The sequence below is a fragment of the Drosophila innubila genome, assembly GCF_004354385.1.
Source record: "Drosophila innubila isolate TH190305 chromosome 3L unlocalized genomic scaffold, UK_Dinn_1.0 0_D_3L, whole genome shotgun sequence".
Lineage (NCBI taxonomy): Eukaryota > Metazoa > Arthropoda > Insecta > Diptera > Drosophilidae > Drosophila > Drosophila innubila.
Window position 1 is genome coordinate 17,158,083 of NW_022995376.1, and position 24,576 is coordinate 17,182,658.

General features: G+C 36.7%; 3 protein-coding genes and 1 non-coding gene across 5 annotated transcripts in view; all 4 read right to left on the reverse strand.

The window, feature by feature from the left end:
* Positions 1 to 2,410: 2,410 nt before the first annotated feature.
* Positions 2,411 to 3,635, reverse strand: LOC117787143 (lipase member H). Its single transcript, XM_034625585.1, has 4 exons — positions 3,407 to 3,635; positions 2,888 to 3,352; positions 2,630 to 2,834; positions 2,411 to 2,569 (listed from the first exon to the last, which is right to left on the reverse strand). The coding sequence occupies exons 1-4, from the start codon at positions 3,633 to 3,635 to the stop codon at positions 2,494 to 2,496; spliced, it is 975 nt and encodes a 324-aa protein (XP_034481476.1). The 3' UTR covers positions 2,411 to 2,493.
* A 221-nt stretch (positions 3,636 to 3,856) lies between these two features.
* On the reverse strand, positions 3,857 to 7,978 carry LOC117787078 (angiopoietin-related protein 7). Its single transcript, XM_034625522.1, has 5 exons — positions 7,679 to 7,978; positions 7,441 to 7,580; positions 5,971 to 6,182; positions 5,614 to 5,815; positions 3,857 to 5,059 (listed from the first exon to the last, which is right to left on the reverse strand). The coding sequence occupies exons 1-5, from the start codon at positions 7,877 to 7,879 to the stop codon at positions 4,306 to 4,308; spliced, it is 1,509 nt and encodes a 502-aa protein (XP_034481413.1). The 5' UTR covers positions 7,880 to 7,978; the 3' UTR covers positions 3,857 to 4,305.
* Positions 7,979 to 12,864: 4,886 nt separating this feature from the next.
* Positions 12,865 to 24,576, reverse strand: part of LOC117787079 (cyclin-dependent kinase 14) — a 71,326-nt gene continuing 59,614 nt past the window's right edge. For both annotated transcript variants that reach the window (XM_034625524.1, XM_034625523.1), the window contains 6 exons: positions 23,401 to 23,492; positions 18,713 to 18,887; positions 18,377 to 18,638; positions 16,919 to 17,131; positions 16,103 to 16,282; positions 12,865 to 13,780 (listed from right to left, as the gene is read on the reverse strand). In XM_034625524.1, the coding sequence (XP_034481415.1) occupies positions 13,716 to 13,780; positions 16,103 to 16,282; positions 16,919 to 17,131; positions 18,377 to 18,638; positions 18,713 to 18,887; positions 23,401 to 23,492 (987 nt within the window). In that variant the 3' untranslated portion in view covers positions 12,865 to 13,715. The remainder of the gene's footprint in view (positions 13,781 to 16,102; positions 16,283 to 16,918; positions 17,132 to 18,376; positions 18,639 to 18,712; positions 18,888 to 23,400; positions 23,493 to 24,576) is intronic.
* Positions 24,462 to 24,526, reverse strand: LOC117789307. Its single transcript, XR_004617870.1, has one exon. It is a non-coding gene; the product is annotated as a U7 small nuclear RNA (small nuclear RNA).

Sequence of the window (24,576 nt, forward strand, 5' to 3'; positions counted from 1 at the left end):
GAAGAATTATATAATTTTGAATACAGTTGGGGATGAAGGTAAGGATAATGCAGGCAGAAATGTGTTGCATTTATTTATTGATTATTTAAGGTAAAGGCAATCTGAATATGATAATAATTGTAAGCAACAAATTAATTTAATAACATATTAAGAGGAAACAATTCATTAAAATATTAATAGCAACCATTTAAATTATTTGGCTAAATCATTTCAAAAAGTTATACATTTTTGATAAGATTGAAAATATTTTTATAAATTATTTATTATTATTACTTTTATTTCCATCGGAAATCAACAATAAATTTTATTATTTATCAATGTTATTCAAATGGAATTGCACAGTTCTTTCGCATTTTTTACTATCAGAAATTGCTTGGCATTCTTCAGCCAAATCACTCGAATTGGAGCGGAACACTTTGAAGGTAGGCGACTTCTCCGTCAGCTCCATCAAGCGTCCAATGATGCTAGAAAGTCAACAGCACTTTTGTGTGTTTTCCTTTCTCAGTCAACAGAAATTAAAGCCAAGTTACAAAAACAACAACAACTAAATAAAAACAAAAGACAACGAACAGGAAAAACCGACGAATGACACAAATTCACAAAAGGTGAAAAAACAAAAAAAAAATACACAAAACGACAAAAATTTAACATGGAAATGAAATCGAATGAAGGGAAATGGAGGAAAATGAGAACGTACGCGTATGGGAGTAAAAAAGCAACAACAACTCGCTGCTTGACCGAGCATGGGGCATCAATAAAGGGAGGTTGCAGGTAGTGGGATGAGGCGACAGTTAGGGTCATAAAGGGAAGGGAAGCGGGAGATAGTTTTACGCATTTGTGTTTGCCGTGTAAACTATGCGCCAAAGAGTGAAACAAAGGAGAAAAGAGAAGAAAAGAAAAGCATATTGCAAAGTGCGGGAGTTTCCTGTGCGCTATGTGGGGCTAATGAAGCCTGAAATCGATTTGTGGAACGAGTTAGCTTTGGTGGCCCTCTCAAATACTCATACAATGCTACCAGTCAAGTGAGGCAATGAATTAGAACGCAACGAGTCAGCGAGTCGAGTGCAACCATGAATGTTATCTCCCGAAAGCCACCCACACTCCAGTCTCGAGTCTCGAGTCTCCAGAAACCATGGAATGCCATTGAAGCTCGGGCTCGAACTCTTGCCGGCAGCTGTTGGCATCTGGAAATCCTAAAATTTACAGCATGTTGCCCTCCTTTTAGTGGTTACCGCTTCCACAAGAGCTGCGCTCTCTGCTCGGATCTTTTTATTGGAAATTTACGATCGTTGCGTTTATTTGTTTCTTTCTGCTTCTTCTTCTTCTTCATCTTCTTTTATTGTGCTCAGGTGCCTCAGGTGTATCTCCTTACCTCACACCATGCCATACAACGTATTTGGAGCCGGACTCTGCCTGGAGGCTCACCAAGGTGTCAAGTGTTTTGTGTTATCTCTTCTGCGGTTTTCTTCAGCTTCTTGCTTTCTTTTTAGACCAAGAAGACAACTCGACCGCCGCTGTGTCTGTTTCTCAAATTGCGTCAAAAATTATCGCCATTAAATGTAGATGAGCGTTTTGTTGTTAAGTTATTGACTCATAAATAACATCGGTTTGGTCTTTCCCCTCTTTCTTTTCCTTCTTCTGAATGCAGTCAAGACGTAGTGTAAGTCTGCGGCTGCGTCTTCGTCTTCCTCTTCGTTTGTGCCTGCAGCTGAACTTCATTCATAAAATTCCCATTTGCAAATGCTCATGCAAAATTAAATCTAGTGAGAAATGAAGGTTGCGGTCAACTAGCTCTGTTGTTCATTTATTTACATCACTCAAATATTGCAAAAATCACCCCCATTGGTAGAGAACTTGTTAGTTGCATAAAATAAAAGATTTAATGTTAAATTTAGAGGATAAACAATGATCAAAATGACATTCCGCTTGAAAATCGGTCTAGTTTTAACAAAGTTATTAATGTGAGAAGTTTATTATACCTTAAGCTTATCAACTTATCAAAATTGTCCAATTTGGCATGATTTTTTACAACGAATTATCAAATTTATGGTTTAGTTTCAGCAATCAAACCGAAGTGACTCTTCAGAATTAGCCACCTAGCAATCAAAAAGGCAAACAACGCCACAACAGCGCTTTAAGCCGCAGGTTGCCACTCTTTAAACATTTTCTGATCTGGTTTGATTTTTTTACTTAAAGAAATAAGTACATTTCCGAAAATGGGTATTCAAAATTTTGTGAGAAATTTTAAAATTTTTGCAGAATTTTTCTAAAAATGTTCTTGATTTTTTTTTTACATTTTGTTGCTTAGATGTAAATTTTTTAACTTTTCTCTGCCAAAAGCCAACTTCAATAACATTTTTTATTTAATTTTATCTAATTTGGAATTTTATAAATTTTTATTGAGTTTTTATCATTTTTAATTTTGCAACCGAACACCGCCATCTACAGTTCATATGCTGTAAGCTGCAGTCCGCATTCATGCCAAGTTTCGAGTTAATCAAACTTGGCGCGCACGCCTTGGCCAAAAGGTGGCGCTGCATTGGTTTCCAAATAATAGTAAGAGATGACGCTAGCAAAATAATGAAAAAATAAACGAATGTTGTTGAGTTTGGCCGTGAATTTAAATCACCTGCGTGACACCTGTTCACCCATGTAAACCACCTGATCATCATCCATATTATTAATGGCTGTTTCCAGATGTGTAGTGTTTATATTCTGTGAGCAGCTTTTGCTGCTTCTGATCGATTTCCAGCTGCAGGAAATGGCTGGAAAACTCTTGGGCAACCCGATGGATTCCGCATAGAGGAGGACAGCACGATTGTGACTGCAGCTGTCTGCAAGATTCGGATCGGATACAGCTGTCAATAAGGAATCTTTGGGCACTTACAAGCCTCCAGGATGAGCTTACTGGCCGACAGAAGATCCACCTCCTCACAACCCGGCTGTGGGGCACGTCCAAAGTTGGGATAGAAGTCGACGGTGCCACGCGGAGTGCGATCACCAAAGACCGGGTAATCCGTGTGGATCACATCCACAAAGCGGCCAGCAATCGCCTGCAGGCTGTCGTCGGAGCGGGGGGTGAAGAGGGGCAGGGCGGGATCCAAGCCCGTAATGCGACCCAGAGTTCCATTGAAGTAGACACCGATTCGCCCAGCAATGTGGGCACCCAGACTATGGCCGACAATGTGCACCGCTTCATTCGTTACGTTGTGCTTGGCCAGAAACTGTTCCAGCTGCTTGGCCAACACCAAAGCCACTTTGCCCACAGCTCGCCGAGAACTGGGATAATCCAAGTTGGCAGCGGGCGACCAATCGGCAATCATAATATTCTCAAATCCCTGAGCCATGTAGGCTGTCAATAAATCCAATCAGAACTGGTCAAGAGATGAGTCTAACTAGATCTTACCATTTTTGAGCGGCATTATGGAGCCGTGACTACGAGATCCAACAAAACCGTGCACAATTAACTTGAGGGACTCCACCGAAGTCAACTGTTCAACATGTTGCAGCAACAGCTCCGAGGCATCCATCTGATAGTAGATGCTGCTCTGGGCAATCAGCGACTCCAAGCTGAGCGCCTGCAGGCTCCACAACTGGCAGAAGAAGGACAGCCAACAGTAGAACATTTTAGCCATGTTAAGAGAGTTGCCAGCGGCAGTCGAATACGGTTTGAACTGAGCTTCTATTGAGCCTCAGCCTAAATAGACAAAGTGGCGACAGTGGAGACAGTGGAGACAGAGTGGATTGCATGTTGCCGTGTGGTGCATTTTGTCTAATTGGAACGATTAATGTTGTGACTGACGCACGACTGGAAAGCGAAAGAGATGCATCCAGAGGGGAGCAAGAGAGATAGAAATACACGACACATAGCGCAACTTTATTAACTTAGGGTATTAGGTAATTTTCCATAAATATACAGTGCTGGACAAAAGTACATATACACGCAAAAGAGCTTCATGGCTAACAGCTAAATTAAAATGCAAAGCTTGGGATTAAGTTGAGTTTCTGGCTAGGATTACATACAGCTAAGGTTATAAGTTTGGCAACACAAAAAAATATATGAACATTTAAATACAAATATTTTTTTAAAGTAATTTTCTAATTGCTGATTTTTAAAACTGATGTAAGTTTGTTCATAAACAAATAGCCTATACTTCAAATAAATTTGTTCAAAACTGAGCTATATATATCATTAAATCATTGAAGTGTACCAAACTCACTCCCATAGCTGTATATACTCATAGTTATAGAGCATTAAAGCTTCCCTGACTGATGGCAGTTTTTCGGGCCCTTTCAAACGCTCGTTTAGCGTCTGGCCTCGTCCTGTGCCACGGGGCGTATGAGCATTTTGACGCTACGCAGCGAGTAATCCTTGCCCTGGAACGTGTCCCAAAAGATGCCCGTCTCGCCGGCCTTGCTGGGATTCTGGGCGTGGTAGACGCCCATCAAGTTGCTGGTGCCGCAATTATTGAACCAGCCGGCGGCCTTGAGACGCTGCGCACAGTTGCATTCCAGGCAATTGTCGTTATCGCTATCGAAGGTGCTGAACTTGGCGCCAGCATGATAAGACAGCGAATCACCTGCCGTGGGCGCCACCTGATTCTGGAACTGACCCAGCAGATGCAACGTGTAGAATTCCCTTTCCCCGCTTATGGCAAAGGCATTGTATTCAGCATAGGCGACATTCCCCTCGAAATCCTCGAGAACAATGCGCAGCTCGTGGAGGACTGAGGAAGTGAGCGCATGCAGCTTGTCCAGGCCAATAAAGAAGTCGCCAGCCAGATTGCCAAAGCCCTCCTTGTACTCCAGCCAACTACGCTCGAAGCTGAGGTCGTCCGAAGATCGCTTCATGATCACAGTCCAGCCATCGCCCTCGCATGGCACATAGAAGGATTCACTCTCCGGCGTCAACTGCAGCCTCAAAATGCCCTTCACAGCCAAATAGGATTGCAGGCAGCTCGTTGCCTGCTCATCCACAGTAACGGGTGATGCAACTGAAGTTTGAGGCAAGCGGGCAGATTGTCCCTTTCCACGATGTGCCAGACGACGCTTGATGATGCTGCAAATAATTCGGAGTTAGTTTCAGTCAAATATTGCAAATTAGCTTAGGCAAAAAAATAAAAAAAATGATCTAAATGAATCCGAAAATCTATCCTTAAAGGAACTATACTTGCGTATAACAAGACCTTGATCCTTAAAGGAGTTTTGGTATATCAAAAGAAAGGTGTACGTTTGACTTATGTAAAAACTTATAAGCATAACAATTCAATGTAAATTTAAAATTTTTATAAAACAAATTTACGAAAAAATTGAATTTAAAAAAAATTTTACAAGAGTATATAAAAAGATAAGTGTGGATTTTACTTATTAAAAAAATGATATAAATTTATATGAAATTTCAATTTCAATTTTAAACTTTTATAATAAATATTGACGAATAACTCTTACAGTAATTAAAAAAATAAAATAAAAATTATTGAATTATTTTTATATAATAAATAATATTAATAAAAATCAATAAAGTGATAGTAGAAAGTAACTTTTACTTTAAAATGGTCGTACTCGTTACGATCCCTGATTGTAGGAATGCAGTGTCTCTTCCCAAAAACTTACTTGGTATTCTGCTGCGTTTCCTTGACACTGTAGGCCAACGAGACCAAAAGTGTGGCTAAGGCATCAAGGCGACCATTGATATCCAACTGGGTGCCATTGAATACAGCGGCTGCTGCGGCAGGTTGACGATTGAAAATCGCTGCCATATTTTCCGCAACGTGCGGCGGTGGCTCTGTCACCTGACGCGTCTGACGAGAAAGATCTGCAGGGGAAGAGTTAGGGATACGGGGGAGCATTTAGTTGAGGCATCGTTGGATTTAAAGCAAGGTCAAGCAGCACAACAGCAAAAACAACATCAACTATTATACATTTTTCGAAATGACAGACATCAAATAGTGAATCTTGTCTGCGGTTTACCCTTCAACTTTTCACGATTCTTTTGCTTTTGCCTTAGCTGTCTTGCCACACGTGAACCCAAGTAAACATCCGTTTCACCTTTCAGCTCGTCCAGCGTGGATCTTGTCAGTCGTTGAATGTGCTCGAAGCTGTCCAATCGCTGCTGGAAGTTCAACTGTTGCACCTTCAGCGATTCCATGCGTCCCGTGCTGCTTTCCAGTAACTGATCTATTCTGTAAAGTGCAAAATATAAGAAAATTATGAATAAATACAGCTACATTGTTCACTGTCTCAAAATAATTTCTGATTCCTTTAAATTCTGGAAACTCATATATTTGCGAATGAATCAGCTCATGTCTCACAGATTATGTTGAGATAATTTCCACATTTAGAAAATGATCATTATTTGATTTTATAAATGTACAAGTAAGGAAAATGCGAAAATTGGAAACACTTCTAATCTGCTTTTAACTCTATTTTAAAGCGCTCTGTACAAAATTCTTTATTCTTAATTTAAATGTATGAACTTTATTTGATATCATCATAAATCATCATTATAAGCAATGTTGAAGGCTGGAAAATATTTCTGCAGAAGAGACAACAGAATGAATTTCGCATAAAATGAAATGATATCATCAATATATCAACTTCAAATGTCTGTGTCAATAAAACCATTCTGACCTCTTTATATGCACCAAGAAAAATGACTCAATGTGGACGCACAAATTTATAAAATTATAAATATTTGTATATTATTTAGCGGCAATAAATCGCAACTCATGTGCGTTTATACTTAAAAGTTTCAGTAAGGTATTTCCAATTGAGTGTTTTGTTATTTGGCATGTTAATTATGCGCTTATTTAATATATTGTATGCTCTCAACCTGTTTGTGTTTAAAATTTGATGTTGTTTAAACAAAGCGAAACAAATTGCAAACAAATTTTTGAGAATTTCTAAAGAAAACGAAAGCAGCTACAAAATACAGATGCGATCAATAGACAGAAGATAAAGTGCGCGAAAATTGTTTGCCAAAAAAGCGGATAATAAATAAAGCTATAGACAGACACAGCGGGATTTCAAAGTTCAATGGATTCGAATGGAAGAGAGATGATGCTGTGCATCTTGTAGATGTTTTGTTATACCCGAATAATTAGGCGTTACTTGGCATTTAATTATTGCGCATCTTCACATAATCAATGGCATTGTAATTGACAAGTTTTTTTCGACAGCATCGAAAAAACAAAACAAAACAAAACAAAAAACAAAAACCCAACCAGAAGCAATTTTAGTTGTGTTTTCTGTTTTTTACCGGTTTTCCTAAATACTTTGCGATGCGTGCAAAACCTGTTCGTCAACGTTCGCGACACACACAAGGCAATGGGCAAAAGTTCCATTGTCTTCTGGTTCGATCTCTGGCGTCACCTTGCCCAGAAAGTCAAAGAGTTAAAGCAGCCGAAAGCCGAAAAGCCGAAAGGTCTGGTTCCCACTCACTTTTTATCGATAACTTCCAGGCGATTGCGTTGATCCTCGTCCAGGGTCGCCAAGACGCCAACTCGATCGTGCAGGTTTGTCATCAGCTCCTTGATCTCACTGTGCTGAGGGGCAGGCGTGGCACTTAGCGCCGTGTTATGCTGCATAGAGTAAACAGCAAATAACCTCAGTCAGTCCGTAAATAAAAAAAACTGCGTAACACTTGCTAATTTAATTAAATCACGTATACTTAACGCACTCGCTGATTACCACGCGCATGATATCTCCAATGTTGCTGAGATTGTGGCGGAGACTGAGGCTTAGACGGAGACTGAGACTGAGTAGAGTTTACTCCTGTATTCCCCACTTCCTGCTGTGCCAATGCCCAGATTACCGGGTGATTCACACAGATCACCGCGAAAATAATCGCGCACACGAGGCGCATTGATATTGATCCCATTTCCGATTGTCGAAAGATTCAATTTAATGCGATTGATAACGAACTACACCTTGGACTTTTAGAACGATCAATGCGACCGTACGACGCGAGTTCCACGAAGCGACTAAACCATTCATCGATCGTCAACCCGGAGCATACAGAGATCAGCGAGAGAGCTTTTCGAGAGAGAATCTCTCGCGTAATCTCTTAACGTATTCGATGGGCTTGTCTTGATTTGTATTTGTTTACATGGCACGTTGCCTTGTCTCTGAGATAAAAATCCCCGAGCCTTAGATGGACAGCATTGTCAATCACTCACGACGCTGTTTAACATGATAAGAGCATCCAAAGTATGAATCATTTCGGTTAAAACTATGCATTCAATTACACATAAATTACAAACAATTAAGAAAATTATTACAATTAAAATAAATTAATCACAGACAGTTGAAATCTAAGCCTAAAATATATATTTATTTCGGTATTTATTATGAAGTATATGCTATATGCTTTATTTAATTTGCTTTCTCTTGAGTCTATCTCTTAGGCCATAAATGATGTCAACATGTTACCTAGCCTAAAGCTCACTTCGTTATTTATTCAAAAACCTGCCTCAATATTTACGTCACATTCAAGTGATCTACATATGAACTCAGAGTTTCCCTTGGGCTTAACCAAACACAGGCATGAAGAAGGTAAACAGTAGTACCGGGTTACTCACATGATGAATACAGTTGTGGCTTGAATTTGTAATTGCAAGCAACTTGTTGCTATTAATATCTGTTTGTAGCCTTGTCGTGGGTCGATACTTCTTATTAAACACAATGTTTTGAGTTGATATAGTCATCAGTTTCTGTGTAATACTATTTCTGAACCGGTTTGCAGAATTTTGTCCATAATATTAAGAATTTATATGACGAGGTTTCTTAACAGTTTAATAAGATGACAATTTTTTTTATCAATATAAACATTCTTCTCTAATTTCTATCATCGCTTTCTAGGGTATTAAATCATCGGCACATCAAAGAATTACAACATTATTATTTTTTAATTATAGGAGTCTTTTAAAGTATTTTTAACTTTAGATATACTAAAAATATGTTTAATTTTTTTGCCTACTGTGAGAGATACCTATTAGATGATGATGATGTCGTTTATAGTTTTCCGCATTATGTCACTTTTAGTTGTATTTGCTAAATTACTAAGCAATTGTTTGTTGTCTATCTGTCTGTTTTTTCTGTCGTGTGTCCGTTATGGGGTTTTGAAGGTTTTCCGGTCATCGTTGCAATTGGAAACCTTTTACCTTTAGCTGAGACTCTCGGCCAGCTGCTGGAGTCGTGCGGAGATGCACCGAGTCAGATAGACCAAAGTCAAGCCAAGACAACATGATGAACTATGATTGCAGCCCCTTCAGCCTCAGCTCCAACAGCAATTCCCTCAGCCAGATGAATGGGCAGGCAATTCGATGACGCAAGATCATGGCAAAAAATAAAAATACAACAAATAAATTGATGGAAAAAAGTTACTTGATGTCATGTCTCGGGCCTGTTTGCCCAAAAAAAGAGTCTTGTCATTTGAATAATTACAAAACTCTGTGGCTTGCGACTTTGTAGGGCAGATTGTGGTTTGCGGGGAATTGTGGGTGCTGAAATTGAGCAGTCCCATTTTAATAAAAAGCTCAGGCATTTCAATTGTCATGCCAAAACTGAACTCGATTTCATATGAATTAATTAGCACGCGGGCAATACTATTTTATTAATGTCATCAAACGTTATTAGTTTTGATTGTTATTTATGCCTTTTGAAGAGAAGACTCTGAGACATTCATCAAGTCTGCAGCTGACAGCCTCTGATCGCAAAGTGTGTCATGAATCGTCGACTGAGTGCACTCACACATTCACAAGAAAGAAGTTCAATGTCGCATGTGTTCTGAGTATAAATAAAAAGCTAATAAAAAGTGAGGGATTTTCTAAGGCGATTAAAAGAGTTTTGCGGTTTGATTTTGTTTGGTATTTGCATTTTATTTAATATTAAATTATTGTACAGGTTGAACTTATTCAAATTGTATTTAGTTGCCATTGATTTTTTGTATTAAATCATAAACATTTAATTTTGGGCTTTGTTTGCTTCTGCTTTTTTCGCTACTGAGAAATCAACTACGAATATTTACAAAAATTGTTTATGTTAATCTCTTCCTCATCTTCGAATTCTTCTGCTGCCCCTTGAGGCGAGTTTAACCCTTTGCCTTTTCAACTATACAAAAAATGCTTACAGTGTAAACATAAAAACTACACGCATCTATAGAGAATTCCAAGAGAATTCATATATTTATTTAGGTTTCTATTTTGTGTTAATAGATTCATTATTATTATTATAATTATTATTACTTTTATGTATATATTTGTTTTTGGTTTTGTTTTGTTTTTAACAAAGGTACGTTAAATATTTACGACAAATTCAATGCATTAAAAATAATTTAGTTATTCCATCTCTTTAACTTGTTTTCGAGTTTTTCTTTTAGTTTTGAGTTTCGAGATTCAAGATTCATTTTCATTTTCATTTTCATATTGATTTTTTACCTTTCGTTCCTGCGGGTTCACAGCGGGAACCCTTTCCGCTTAGCTACTATAGAATACAACTAGAGACACGTTCAGCTAAAAACATTCTTAGTGATTACCATTACCATTTTGTTTTTGTTTGGGATTACTTTAGTTATTATACTCGTACATTAGCTTAATTCATCATCTTTATTCTCGAATTTGTATTGTGCATATTGAAACAATTAATTAATGTATATCTGATGCTCTTCCAGAACTTAATACACAATCAACACAGGAAATCAATCGATCGATCAAATTAATTGCGAAAACAATGAAATTGTTGGCGATCATCTTCTGATTCGTTTGATTCATTCGATTTGTTCATTGTATTTTTTGGCTCTTTGGCTTATTAACTATGGACGTAACCTTGGGATGGGAAAAGTGCAAAAAGTGCATTGCCATTGATCGTTACTGTTTTCATCTTCTCGGAAAATGCTTTTGTAGGTTTTTCCTTGATTCTTTTCTTCATTTTTGCTAAGTGTTTACACAATGTGAAATCGCATTAACCAAAAACTAAGTACAAACAATGCGAAATGTTTATACAAACTGTGAGTTGTTTCGCCTACAATTGCTAGCAATTATATTTTTCTTTTCTATTTCGTCTTTTTGTTGTTAATTTTAGTGCGTGCAAGTGTTGTTGTTTTAATCATTTTTGCTAGCAAAAAATTCTAAGCAATTTCGTTTGGCTCAGCATCTAATTTTGTTCTCACTACAGTGCTTCATTTGGTTTCTGTTAAATTTATTTATTCGTTTTATAAATTGTATTTTTAGTTTTGCATACTTTTTTCATAAATCACAGAAAAAGTTTTCTCATTAACTTGTGTCTTTTTCTTTTTATATTATTTTGTTATATTTCAAGTTTAATATTCAAGTTCACTTGTATTTTTATTTCTACTATAAAATATAATCTTGTTGTTGTTCTTTGGTTGCGTTTTTAAAAGCTGCTAAAATGCCCGCGTTTAAAAACGTTTACCGATTCGAGCTAAGTTGTCTGCCAGTTGGTTGAGTTGAATTTTAAAATATTCTCATTTGATTTTTCATAGACGTTGTCATAATACTATTCAAATTTTAGTCTAAACTCGATTAGTTTATGTTCTTGATATAATTTGTTTTTTATGTTTGGTTTTGCATTGGTTTGCCATCCATAAAAGTTTAGGGCCAATGGGCCACAGAGGGCGCCATTTATGGCTGTTAAGTATTTCATTGATTTAAGTAAATAATTGTTAACATATTTTGTTCTACGTTTATTTAGTTGTTTTCTTTCTTCACTCCTACACGTCAATACATAGAGTATTTTGATTAATTTACTTTTCAAAACCTTTGAAGTGTCTTTGATTTCTTTTTGCACATTTGTTACAACTCTCTCGTCGCTCTCTTCTTGTTCTTCTTGTTGAACTCTCTCCTCCTGTCCTCTCATCTTTAGTGTTGCGTAACGTTTCTTTAGACATGGAAATGGATCGATTGGATTTCATTTTCTACGACGCTATGTAAAATACTTGGTTAGGTTATTTCGTTTAATTTTAATGTTAGCTTTAGTTTTACTTCATGTTGTTGTTGACTATTTTATTTAGAATTTAATTGCTGTTGTTGCTAAAAATTTGTTACTACTTTTCAATTCTAGTTTAATTGTTTAACTATTTGCATAAATTGTCTTCAAAAATGTTTATTGTATGAACTATTCGTTAAATCTCTTCGTCTTCTCTTCATTTCTTCTCTTTCTGGTGGTTCCGTGATTTAGTTTATGTATTACTTAACTACCTCCACAGCTTATATATAATTTGGTGTACTTCCCCAGGCATTTCTTCAATTTCAATGGGTAATTATCAAAGATCAGGTTTCCTCAGCTTTATAGCAACAACAATATCTAGAAAGCCAATGAATTAAATGTAAAAAATAAAATAAATAATAAATAAAAAACACAATCAAATTATGCGGTATAAATGATTTAAATTTATTTGTTTCCTCTATACATAAATTCATTTATTATTTGTATTTTCAATAATTAATTAAAAATGTATCACTTAAACAGCGCGGCAAAGATTTTCTCATTTCTTATATGTGTATATGTCAAAGAAGCTTTAAAAATAATAATAATTATATGTGTAAGAAATAAGAAACAATAATGAGGACTACCTATCGGCATGCCGAAGACTGCAAAGATATTTTACAAAATTGCTTCCAAGTTATGCAGTTATCAACCATTTCAATACTAAATTGCACTTCCAAGACAAAAAAAAATCTTGTGATTTTTTGGAAAATTTTATTAGCGGATTCTTTAAAATGAGTATAAATTTGTATCTATAGGACCAAATACGACTCTGGAGAAATGTGAAGACTTTTCTGAGCAGAGCTATAATACCCGAAACATGCGAAATTTGATCTGCGAGAGAAACTGAGTTATATTTGCTGTTTTATAAGTGATTTACGTGCTCGGAACTATGTACTTATCAATTGCATATGCATATGTTTGTCTTAGATGGCCCGGGGGATTCCCCCAGAAAAACTATATGCTAGGCATTGTAAACAAAAGAAAAGAAAAATTAATTAATTTAAATTATCGATAATATTTTATTATACTCCTTAGTTTGATGGAGCATTCCCTGGGTTATTGATTGCATATGAAATGAATAAAATAGATCGTAATAATTGGACAATATTGCTGAATTTACACACAATAACATAGAAAAATATACAATTTATTGCGAAACTAAAAAACTAAGAGAAAGGAAAAAATACTTGCACAAAACTTTTCGCTTTAATACAATTATTACAAACCGTTGACAGAATTAATCGATCCTACAGTCTAAATACATGTAAATTTAATTAAAATATATTGAAAAAAGTCTGTGCTTCTGCTTGGGGCAAAAATTTGACTAAGCTGAGTATCCTTTTAGACAAGGCTCTAACGAAGACGACATGCTAGCCTAAGTAACTAAACTAATTAACACGCCCAGGCACGAATTTGACTGAAATGCTAACGATGCTGCTGCCCCTTGATTTTCCCGCCCCATTTCACAGTTCACCACATTTTACTGCAATTGAAATCGTACTAAGAATTGTTTCTGGTGCAAAACTTCTGTCGTACACTCTTCCTTTATGGCTGCCGATTTGTAGTTGTTGTTTGTGGGTTGTTTAGATTGCTGAATTGATTAATTGCTGGATTGATAGTTTTGCTGGATTGCTGGGTTGATGGGCTGATTGGATTTTGGTCTAACAATAGAAACGTACGCCATCCACTGAGAGGACCTGCTTTAATTTTCATTTATTCTGTCGATTTGGTTCCGTATACAGCTGCACGCCTTCTACGGTGAATATTGAGGTTTCTGTAAATAGATAATATAAATAAATATATATATAATTTAAATATTGCATAATCATATCATAATTTTTAATTAAAAACTTGAAATTATGACTACATTTGGCACAAGCCATAATTTCATTAACTGTCGACAACGCTGACAATTAAACTGCAATGCAAATTTCATTTTGCAACCCAACCCGACGGGTCAACACCCGCTCCCACCCTCAACCACGAAGCTCGCACGGTCGAGTCGGTTGATGCGGTTTTATGGACTGTGCGTTGACCTTTCCCACAATCGCCCCGGGTACAAGATAAATGCCGCACATTAGTTGCGTTTTAATTGATTTTATCTGGAAAATGTTTAAGCTGCGTTGAAACTACGCAAATGTTTAATGAGCAAACACACACAGACAGAGATAAGTATGAGTGAAAGGGAGAGTGAGAGTGAGAGAGCGCGTAACCACTCGCTGCCCCTTAATGAGTTCACCTGTGTGCTTTGATTTCAATTTTGACCAAAATTAGCATATTTTCAGCTTAGTAAATAGTCCTGTGGAGTCCGAAAAGTTTACCATGAACATGGTGAGATGGATGTGTACACAAATCAACGTTAATCACATTTTAAGCACACATTAAGCTGCCCAGTCATTAAGTGGGCATCCTTGGCATGGTTCACCCCAATCCAACATCTCATTCATTGCAATCCCAAAAGGGGATCCTCTTTTCACTTTGGGTTTTCCCTTTAGCTATGAACGCATTCAGTATGCAATTGCAGTTGCCAAATTGCAGAGTTCGATTCGAATTCAAGAGGATTCACTGAATACACTCAGACTCAGGCTAAATGCAAATTGCAGGCAGGAGTCTAAGTCTAATTAATGATGGTCCGAAAAAGATGCTTTAAACTGGATTATCCAAGGTTTATCTATTGAATTGCAAATACCTTGGCTTAAACTACACCTAATAATAAGCTCAAGATATTCAACTGGGAAATGTCTGGCAATTGAGTTTGATAGTTTCATTTAAATCAACTACTTGGAGTAGTTTCTACTTTGTTGTTAGCCAACAAATGATTTATGTTTGGCAACAAATACTGATGAATTATGCTATAAAATTGATTTATTCTTTTGTGAAACAATTTGAGAAGTTACTTGTTTAAATAGAGGGTAAAAATGTGCTGAAATCACTCAGTACTGATGGATTTATAAAGCTCAAATGTTTAATAAATCTTTTTCGACACAATTATTATTTTAAACAATTAATTTTTTTGTATGCTTTCAGACTTTTAAACTCTTTTCAATTTCAGATAAATTTAAAATTATATACGTTTTATTTTGATCCGCCATTAAAAATTGTAATTGCTAATTTTATTTCAAGTTTGTTGAACCTTTTTTCAGTAAATAAAAAATATTTAAAAAAAAATGTTTTGAGGCCGAGCTTGTTTTGTTTTTGACAAGAAAAAGTTTGAGTTTGTAGCATTATCAACATCAAATTATACTGATTGATTAAAGAAACACGACGTAAAAAATGTATTTGTTTATAATTTAAATTATGCAAATTTGAAATGAGCCAGTTAAGCTCGACTAAACAAATAATAAAGTGTTGTAAGCCATTTAAATAAAACATTTTACAACAGCGACAACCCTGAATTTTAATCTGGTTGAGTTACTTATTTGTCGCATTCAACAATCGAGTTTGACAATCGCCTTGGAAATGTAGAACACAAGCGAATACTCAAATATAACTATTTAAAAGCATTTCGCTTTGACTCTTGATTGGTTTTGTTTCTCAAAATACTTTTCTCGCTCTATCTTCAATCTGAACCAGTATTTTAGGTAAGATTTTAGTCATTTTGTGGCTGTATAGCTAGTTGGCTTTTGGAACTTGCCACAAAATTGCTTTGCACTGTTGCTCGTGGCAACTTTCAACTTGTTGCAAGAAACTTTTCGGCCAGGCAGGGAAGGCATACAAATTAAAACGTAAAATAAAGTAATTACTGTTAACTGGTCTAGCTAGACAAACATTAGTTAAACAGACAACAGAAAACAGAGTTGCTTTTGCCAACTTGTCGCAAAACTTAAATGAGTTGTCGCCCAATTGGCGACCGAGGAGAAAGACAAAATACGAGAAAAAAAAAAAACCAGAAGCCTACCGTTGTTACAATTGCCACAATTGTACAGTGTTGTAAAGTGTAAAGTTGTTAAGACAAATACGGTTGGCAGTGTTACAATTTAATTGGTTTTTTTTTCTGTAGCTGCCTGCAGACAATGCGACAGTGCAAATTCATTACATTTTCACAGTCTTGGCTTTGTAAATGTTTAATATATTCATTTAGTTTGCTTGCTCTTACCGTCTGGCAATTCGTAGAGTTTCTTTGGCAATTGCGCAAAGTAGGTATGCTGCAGTGCATCTTCGGCGCCGATGCGCTGCTCGGGATTGAGTTGAAGGAACGCGTTCGCTATCGTTTCGCCCTCGATGATGTCGTACAGCCGTGGAAAATTGTGACCCAGTTTCCGTGGTCGATAGAAACCTGCACAAATACATTTGCAATAAAGATAAATTAGTTTAGCTAACAAAATATGTAAAAAATGTAATCTTCGGCACGTCGAAGATTTAATACCCTTTACAGGATCTTTTATGCAATTTTGGAGTAATCGTTCCCAGTACATTTATATTTATTTGTTATATTATATTCAAATTTAAGTCAAATTTATTTACGATGTAAAGGATCATGCCAAAAATACAAACTGTAATAATGTTTACGGCATTACAAGATACAACAAAGTTTCTTATACTAAAGGTCGTTTCTATGACAGCTATAAAATAAGTTGGAACGCTTTGTACCATATAATAAATATCATATTCTCATATTCTGTGAGACTGAATTAAATATCTCAACAAACTAAAAAGTTTTTTTTTTGTACTGAAGGTTAGTTTTTTCGTTTTATCGTTATGATGTAGTAAGCCAATCTAGCCGCTAACATTTGTGTTATTAAAATAGCTTCAAAATTGAGAGTTTAATTAGCATACGGATTATATCGTGATCAACTTGTATACTTTTATGGGTTTGTCAATCGTTTAGTACGTTACATTTTGTATGACAAAATTAAAATACCCTTTTCTAAGGTAGTTATAGCTGTTGGCCTACAATTGGCCAATTACTCACCCAACTTGTGCGGTTTATAGCCAGGAAAATGTGTGACGCCCTGCCACGTATCCTCTGTGGGCGTGCCCAGCAATTTGAATATCTTATCCAGCTGATCGTAGGTATCACGTATGCCGGGAAATGTGGGCATCCCAGTCACCATCTCCACAAATATGCAGCCCACACCCCACATATCCAGCGACGTCGAATACTCCGTGCTGCCCAGCAAAACATCTAAATAAATTAAAGTGGGAGTAGAAGGGAGTTTGGTTCGTTAGGTAAATGCACTTTTTGTATGAAAATAAATTGCAATTTTATATAAATAAACTGAGATGTTGGACTGACCAGCCAGCCAGGTAGTCAGGTAGTCAGGAAGCCAGAATGACAGCTTGACACACTGACTGACAGCCCATGCAGAAGTCGCCTTAACGCTTATCTTAGTTGGCCCTTAGTCCAGCCAGCGGCTAACAAAGTTTTCCAAACACATACACACACACACACACACACACACACACACATTCACACACATTCACACACATATACATCCAGGTGACCTAAGCTCCTGCCGTTCCCTCCCCTTTAACCGCTGAGCAACCACGTCCGTCCGTTTTGCATGCATCCGTTATGCTCTTTGGGTTTCTCTCTCTCTTTATTTCTCTGCATGCTGGTCAAGAGTCTGGTCATCTGCTAAGAAGTGCAGATTAAATTTGTTTAACATGCTTTGACTTGCCCCGTTGAGGTCAGTCTAGGGACCAGGCAACAGGACCCAGAATGCTGGGACTTCTCAGGCTACAACAAACTGTTTATGTCGGGGAATTGCATATTAAAAAATTAACTTTATTCCCACTCCTTCTGCCTTTCTCTCTCTCTCTCTCTCTCTCTGTTATTCTCTTTCTCTCTCTAGTGCCTTTTTCAATTTAGCGCTGCAAATTGATAGGAAATTTGTATAGAGTAATGAAAAAAACATGGAAGCAAAATTGTTGACTTCATTCTTTACCCATTGGGAGGGCGTCTGTTTAGTCTACTATTAAATTAATCTGACCCTTAGCTTTTAGATAAATGAAAAATTTGTAGATCCATATAAACTACTAATGGGTTGGCTTCGTAGAAAAACAAAGTTAATACCAATCTAATGCATTTTTGCATAGTTATTTTTTCAAGTGCTTTCTTAGTAAAAAAATTGTTATTAAAGAGAAAATACGCTTAATAACCGAAAGCTCAGACTTTTAATGGAAATATCCGTAAATGAAATAAATGTAAACAAGTGTTTAACATAGAAAAAGTCTTTAGCTTTTTTTCAAGTAATGTTTACTGTAAATTCCTAGTGAAGTAAAGCTAGTAATAATTATATATTTTATTTCTTTACTTAAATAAATAAATTATTTGGTTTATCCATACTTTCAGATATATGTTATTCAAGTTTGATTTTTACAAACTCAATTCATATTTTCGATATTTATATTTATTTATCAGACTCACCTGGTGGACGGTACCATAACGTAACCACTTCATGGGAGTACGTGTGACTGGGCACACTCTTGGCACGGGCCAGTCCAAAATCGGCAAGCTTCAGTTCGCCGCAGTCGCTGATCAGCAGATTCTGTGGCTTCACATCGCGATGCAGGACACGACGCTTGTGGCAGTAGGAGAGGCCACGCAGCAGCTGAAAGAGGAACAGACGCACATTGCGATGGTCCAGACCGCCCGGATGTTTCTCCATATATTGCGATAGATCCGTATTCTATAGATGAAACATGCAACAGAGAATGATTAATTACATTATATTATGAAATGAATTAATTCTAGAGTACTCACCACATATTCAAAGACAAAGGTCAACGTCTCGCGGGTGTGCACAATGTCGTGTAGGGTCACAATGTTGCTGTGTTTCAGTTCTTTGAGCAGCGAGGCCTCTCGAATGGCCGTAAACGGTGCTCCCTCCTCCTCCTGCAGGCGAATCTCCTTCAGTGCAACACGCTGGTAGGTTAATCTGTGGAGAGAGACAACAGCAAGGAATTAATAAAATAAATAAATACAAAAGACACGTCAAGACAGCAATGACAGGGAATCTAACTGCCTTCACTCTCTCTTCTCCTCTCGCCAAATGGCAGACAGAATTAGGCGGGCAATTTTGCGGCATGGCCATCCGGAGCACCGCAGGCCGAAAGTCATGTAGGAGCTGCCTCCTTGATATACATTAAACAGACATAATGTGGCAACAAAAATACGCATAGAAATGTGCGGCAACACTTAAATTAGGATAAGGCCAGGCACAATACACAGACACCAGTCTGTCTCCCCTCTACTCCCCCTCTCTATGCCCATTCTGTAGTACATACAATACAAGGCCGCACATTTGAAGTGTCAAATTAGGTTAAATTATTTGACACCGCGCCACAGACGCTGACAATTTATGAGATACTTTTGCCCAGGCACATTCTAATTGGAACTGGCGCTGCCCTTTTCCCACTTCTTTTTCCTCCTTCCAGCCAGCTGCCTTTGGTAGGTTCCATAAAATAGCAAATCCCTGTCATAAAGTAGTTGCTTTAAGCGTTCTCCTTGTTGACTCCGTTGCCAAGGTACATGCAAAAATTGAGCAAAAGTTTTTATGGCTCAAGAGCTTGGAAAATGTCTCTCTCTCTCTCTCTCTCTCTTTCTACCCCTCTCTTTATGTCGTCAAATAGAGGTGAGGATGAATGTCTGGACCACTCTACAAAAGCGTATCAAAGTACAGGGCTGAGAGTTAATTCTGGCCGCGATATCAGAACTAATTGGCAGTTGATGTTAGCTACCAAAGTGTTTCACTTAAGAGTTTCACGATGCTTAATGATGATGACATGCGTTAATGAGCTGCTACTGAGTGATAGATACGATACTCTTAATGGGCTCAAAATGAAGCCATCAACTCAACTGTCTGATAGATGTCACTCCCACTCAAACTCGTTCGATCTGGGCCAATATACAGTTCAAGTTTCGCTTAACTAAAGAGCAAATAATACAATGAATAATGGCTACAAAAATGAGAATATAATTGGAATATTAAGTGTGAAACTTTGTTACATTAGTAATTAGCATTTAGGGATTTGTTTTACCATTCAGTTTGAATAGAATAAACAAATTAAAGCTGATGCCCATAATGTGTTTAATACGAAAAGTTATAAAAAGGATTTATTGGTATATTTTAGATCAGTTTCTAATTAGAAATTGAAAAAGTATGAGGAAAGTCAGTTAAATTTAATTACTTATCTATAAAAGAGCAAATAAATGTGATGGATTTTTTAGTTTTTTCTGCTTATTCCCTCTAGTCTTTAATTAAAGCAAATTATTAAAAATAAGATTATCTATTTTATTCCCATCCATTTTTTCTATTTTTTCTTGAGCTAATTTACCAAACTATTTACCTAATATCTTATCTAATGTATTAATGATGATCTTGCAGATTAGAAATTAACGAATTATCTACTTATCTTTTTTTAATAAAGATATTTCTCTAAATTGAATACCAAAAAGCTTTTTTTAAATTATTTAATATCCTTTTTTTTTTTTTATCAATAATACGACTTTAACAAAGCTTAATCTCTAGCCCTTTTCCTTTTATTATTTAGAAGAATTTCCGCATTTTTTTCAGCCATTAAATGTCTAAAACTTTATTGGAACATAAAACATTTTCATGGAAGATTAAGTACTGCAATTTTTTGTACAATTTCGGACTTGTTTTATATTATCATCAACTGTTAGGCAGTTCTAGATTGATGTCTTTTTGTGGTAGAACTCTTGATTCAGGGGAGGCTGTAAAGTGTGGCACGTTTTGGATGCATGGAAGCCGCAACCTTACCAATTAAGCCTTTTATGTGATGGCGAATGCTGCGAAGCACGCGTTCACTTTTATAACCTCGAAAGCAAGTACGATGCCATAAAGAGCTTATGTCTTTGCACATCCTGTGCGACGAGAACATCCTTTTGCTGCGGGATGCGATGCGATGCGATGCGATGCGGGGAGATGTGACATGCGAAATTTCCATGTAACCAGCAGCTGCTGTCTGGATGCGAGTGTCTCAGGCAAATTACACGATAGCAACAACAGCAGCAACAACAAGGCGACACGACACGACTACAAGAATGTTTTTTGGAAAGAATGATAAAGAGGGAGAGAGGGAGATGAGTGGAGAAGCACCCACCTTAAAGTGCCATGAAAAATGTATGAGCTGCTGCTAAAAGTGCCGTCAGCGGTTGATAATTTCTAACTGGGTCAACATTCAGTGGCATGGGGGAGGAGTTGAGAGTTTGGGGGTGTGGCATGTAGAATTCGATAAGTCTTATGACAAGAATGTCGAAGGATTTGCCCTGTTAATGCAAAAATAATACGATTTTAGTTAAGCGTCGCGTCGTACCAAAACTTTTGCCAGCAACAGCAACAGCAACGGAAAACTTTTGCTCTACACCAACAGATGGCGCTGCTGACCTACTAAATGCTAATCAGCCAAAGTTCAAGTGCTCGCCTCCTTGGTTTAACAGAGAAATGAAACGAAAATGGAAGAGAGGGAAAAGAAAAGTCAAATAGAAGTGAAATCATTCATGAAATCTTTTACAATTGACACAAGCGAAGCAGCAGGCAAGGGGAAAACTGCTGAAAAAACAAACTTTGGGGACACAGAGAATTTGGGCGCATAAATCTTGGCCAAATTAGCTGCCAAAGCAAATAGTAAAACAGTCAGAGCAAAAGCAAAAAGTAAGAGAACGAGAATGAGAATGAGAACGAAAGCCAACCACTGACCCAAATTTGCGTATTGCGTATGAAAAGCTAATCAGAAAGTCAAGCAAAGCGGCAAGAAAAGTCTCTTAGAAAAACAAAAAAAAAAAAATAAAAAGGAGACGAGAAAACTCAAAACTTGTCATGCATCGCATTTCCATTCCAATTTTCCATTTCTATTTCTACTTCTGTGTTTCGTCGTTTGCCATTTAGCATTTCCTTTTTGCCAGATAAATTAGAGCGAATTAATTGCATTCCGAATAAACAAAGCTAATTGGAACTCATTTCGCACAAGGCTCGCTCTGCATGCCAAATAAGAAAAGAAGCCTGAAGAACAACAACTTTTCTTGTTTTTCACGTAATTCCCATTGTTGAATAACTTGCCAGGAAATTAGGGAATGGGGGCGTGGGAGAAACGCAAATGATTGTCAAATAAATCACAGAGCAAAACAGCGTCAAAACGTAAGTAGAAGAAGGAATTGTGACCAATGCAACTGACAGCCCAAAGGAATCCATCATAAGACACCCGCTCTCACCATTCTCTTCACACCTCCCCTTTATTTTGAGTAAATATAAGTTTGCCTGTCAAAAAGGTGACGATGCTTGTTCTTGTTGTTGTTTTTCTTGGGTCCCCAGCTCATTTGTCAAATTATGAGACGCAGTCAGCCCAAAATCAGAGAAGGCGCAAATGAGGCGGCATTTGTTAAGCAAGCGGACAAAGGAAACAGGAACAGGAGCAGGAGGAACAGCAGGAGTTAGGGGGCAAGGAGCAGGGGCAACTCAATTGTGTGTCAGTGCGACCTAAAAAAAAAATGAGTGTGTAAGAAAGGGGTAAAAAGTGCGTAAGGACCCAAAAAGCCAACAATTGTGGACCAGCAACAACAACGGATCCAGCAACAATGCTGATGATGTTGCAAGAATTTTTTAGTTGGTCATTGTTGTTGTTGTCGTTGTTGTCGTTGTTGCTGTTAGTCATTTTGTGCCATTTTTTGTTGTGCCCAGCATCCGCAGTTGCCTCTCTCCAGTCTCTTGATTAATAGCCGCATTTGCATGGTAACTGAAACTGAAACCGAGTCTGCAACTTGGTCTGGCACTGGGACTCGTTTCTGTAATGAGCCTGCCAGCAGCTCTTCGTATATATGTGCATATATAAATATATAGGACGCAACATGGCAAATGAGCACACAGTCAGCAAGGAGCCGGCATCCAAAAAGGATGCAAAAAAAAAAGTATAGGAAAGAAGGAGCTAAGATTGAGGGAAAACATTTGTAAATAAATCAGCAGAAAATGGCGGCATTGTCACACATTTTGCTTAAAAGGCATTTGATTTAGGCAACTGGCAACTGGCAACCCGTTTAGTTTCAACTTGTCCATCTGTCGTAGCTTCCAGCTCGTCAAAATTCATGGGAGGCAACTCCAGCAACTTCCGCTCCTCCCCTCTCGCTCAGCCCGTTAAGTCGACGGCTATAATTTTGTTTAACCCACTGACATGGCAACCCAATTTACAGCCACAAAGCGGTACGATTCGTTGATTTATTGTACTCGGCTGGTTTTTGGTTCCCCTACTAATAAAAAGGATGTGTATACACTAATAAAAAATTTTATTTTTAAATAAAGGCAACTTTAAGAATTACAAATTCTGACTATATTTTTGAGAATTTTTGTAATTCTAAAGTCATTTTTAGATAACAATTAAAAAGTTTCAGAACAAAGAACCATTATTTTTCTCAGTGCATGTATGTGTTATACTCACTTGCTAAATCCTTTGTAGACTGTCGCATAGGAGCCTTCACCGAGCGGTTCCAGTTTGACATAGGCTTCCTGCTTGCCGAATGGTGAGTCGCCCTGTGTCAGCATAGACAAATTGTACACAAAACATTGTAATTAGTTAGACAGCTACAAAGCATTTGAGTGTTCTTATAAATCTGTGTGACAGCACTTTAAAATGCTGCACAAAAGTATGCAATGAAATTTTTTAAGTCTTCGCGCAAAAGTATGCAATAGAAATCGGAGCATTGTTGAATTTAATTAAATCAAATTTTAATCAAAGAGATATTTGCTATGATTTAATATTGTTAACTCAAATGTAATTCTTTTGTAAAAAGTTACAATAACTTTTAAAGAATTCAAAACATGACTTATCAATTATTTTATGAAAAAGAAATATGCAGATTATACATTTGTCAATTAAAATTGTTATGTACAAGTTTTAGAAATGCAGCCTAAAATTATAAGCAAAGAAAATTATATTAAATTTGCTTGCTAATTAAAATGATAGAAATAACAATCAGAATATATATATAAATTTTGATAGTAAACATTTGTAAAAAGTTTTTCAGACAAATTAACCTTTTTAAAGTAATTGTAAATTATTTAAAAGACAGCATTCAATTCGACTGCCTACAATAAAATTTACATAAATTAAAATATTAAATTACAATCAATTAATTCGAAATAAATTAAATTTAATGGTTGACTTGCACGTTATAAGAATTAATTTGGAGTCTGCTTGTAATAAATCAATAAAGGAAATGGAATTAATTATAATAATGAATTTAAAGTGGTGTGGTGAATAAGGGAATACAGAAAATCTTGTCTGGTAAAATAAAGTAACAGGTAAATAAACTTTAATAATTTTTCACTATGATAAAAATATCGTGGTTAGTCTCAATTCTGAAGAATAGAAATTGCAGCTCTACAGTACATTACATTTGATTAGCATATGATGATTCTTTTAGTGCATTTGGATTAATATTAACATCACACAATACTATTAGTTTCCACTTTAATTTTTTTTTTTTATGTATTTAATTATTTGGAACACTCAATGCCGAAGCAAAGGGTCCCACCATGACAAATTTCAAAGAGATTTAAATTTTCAATTAAGATAACAACACACAGCGGCAACGCGAGCTTCATTTGCTGCTTG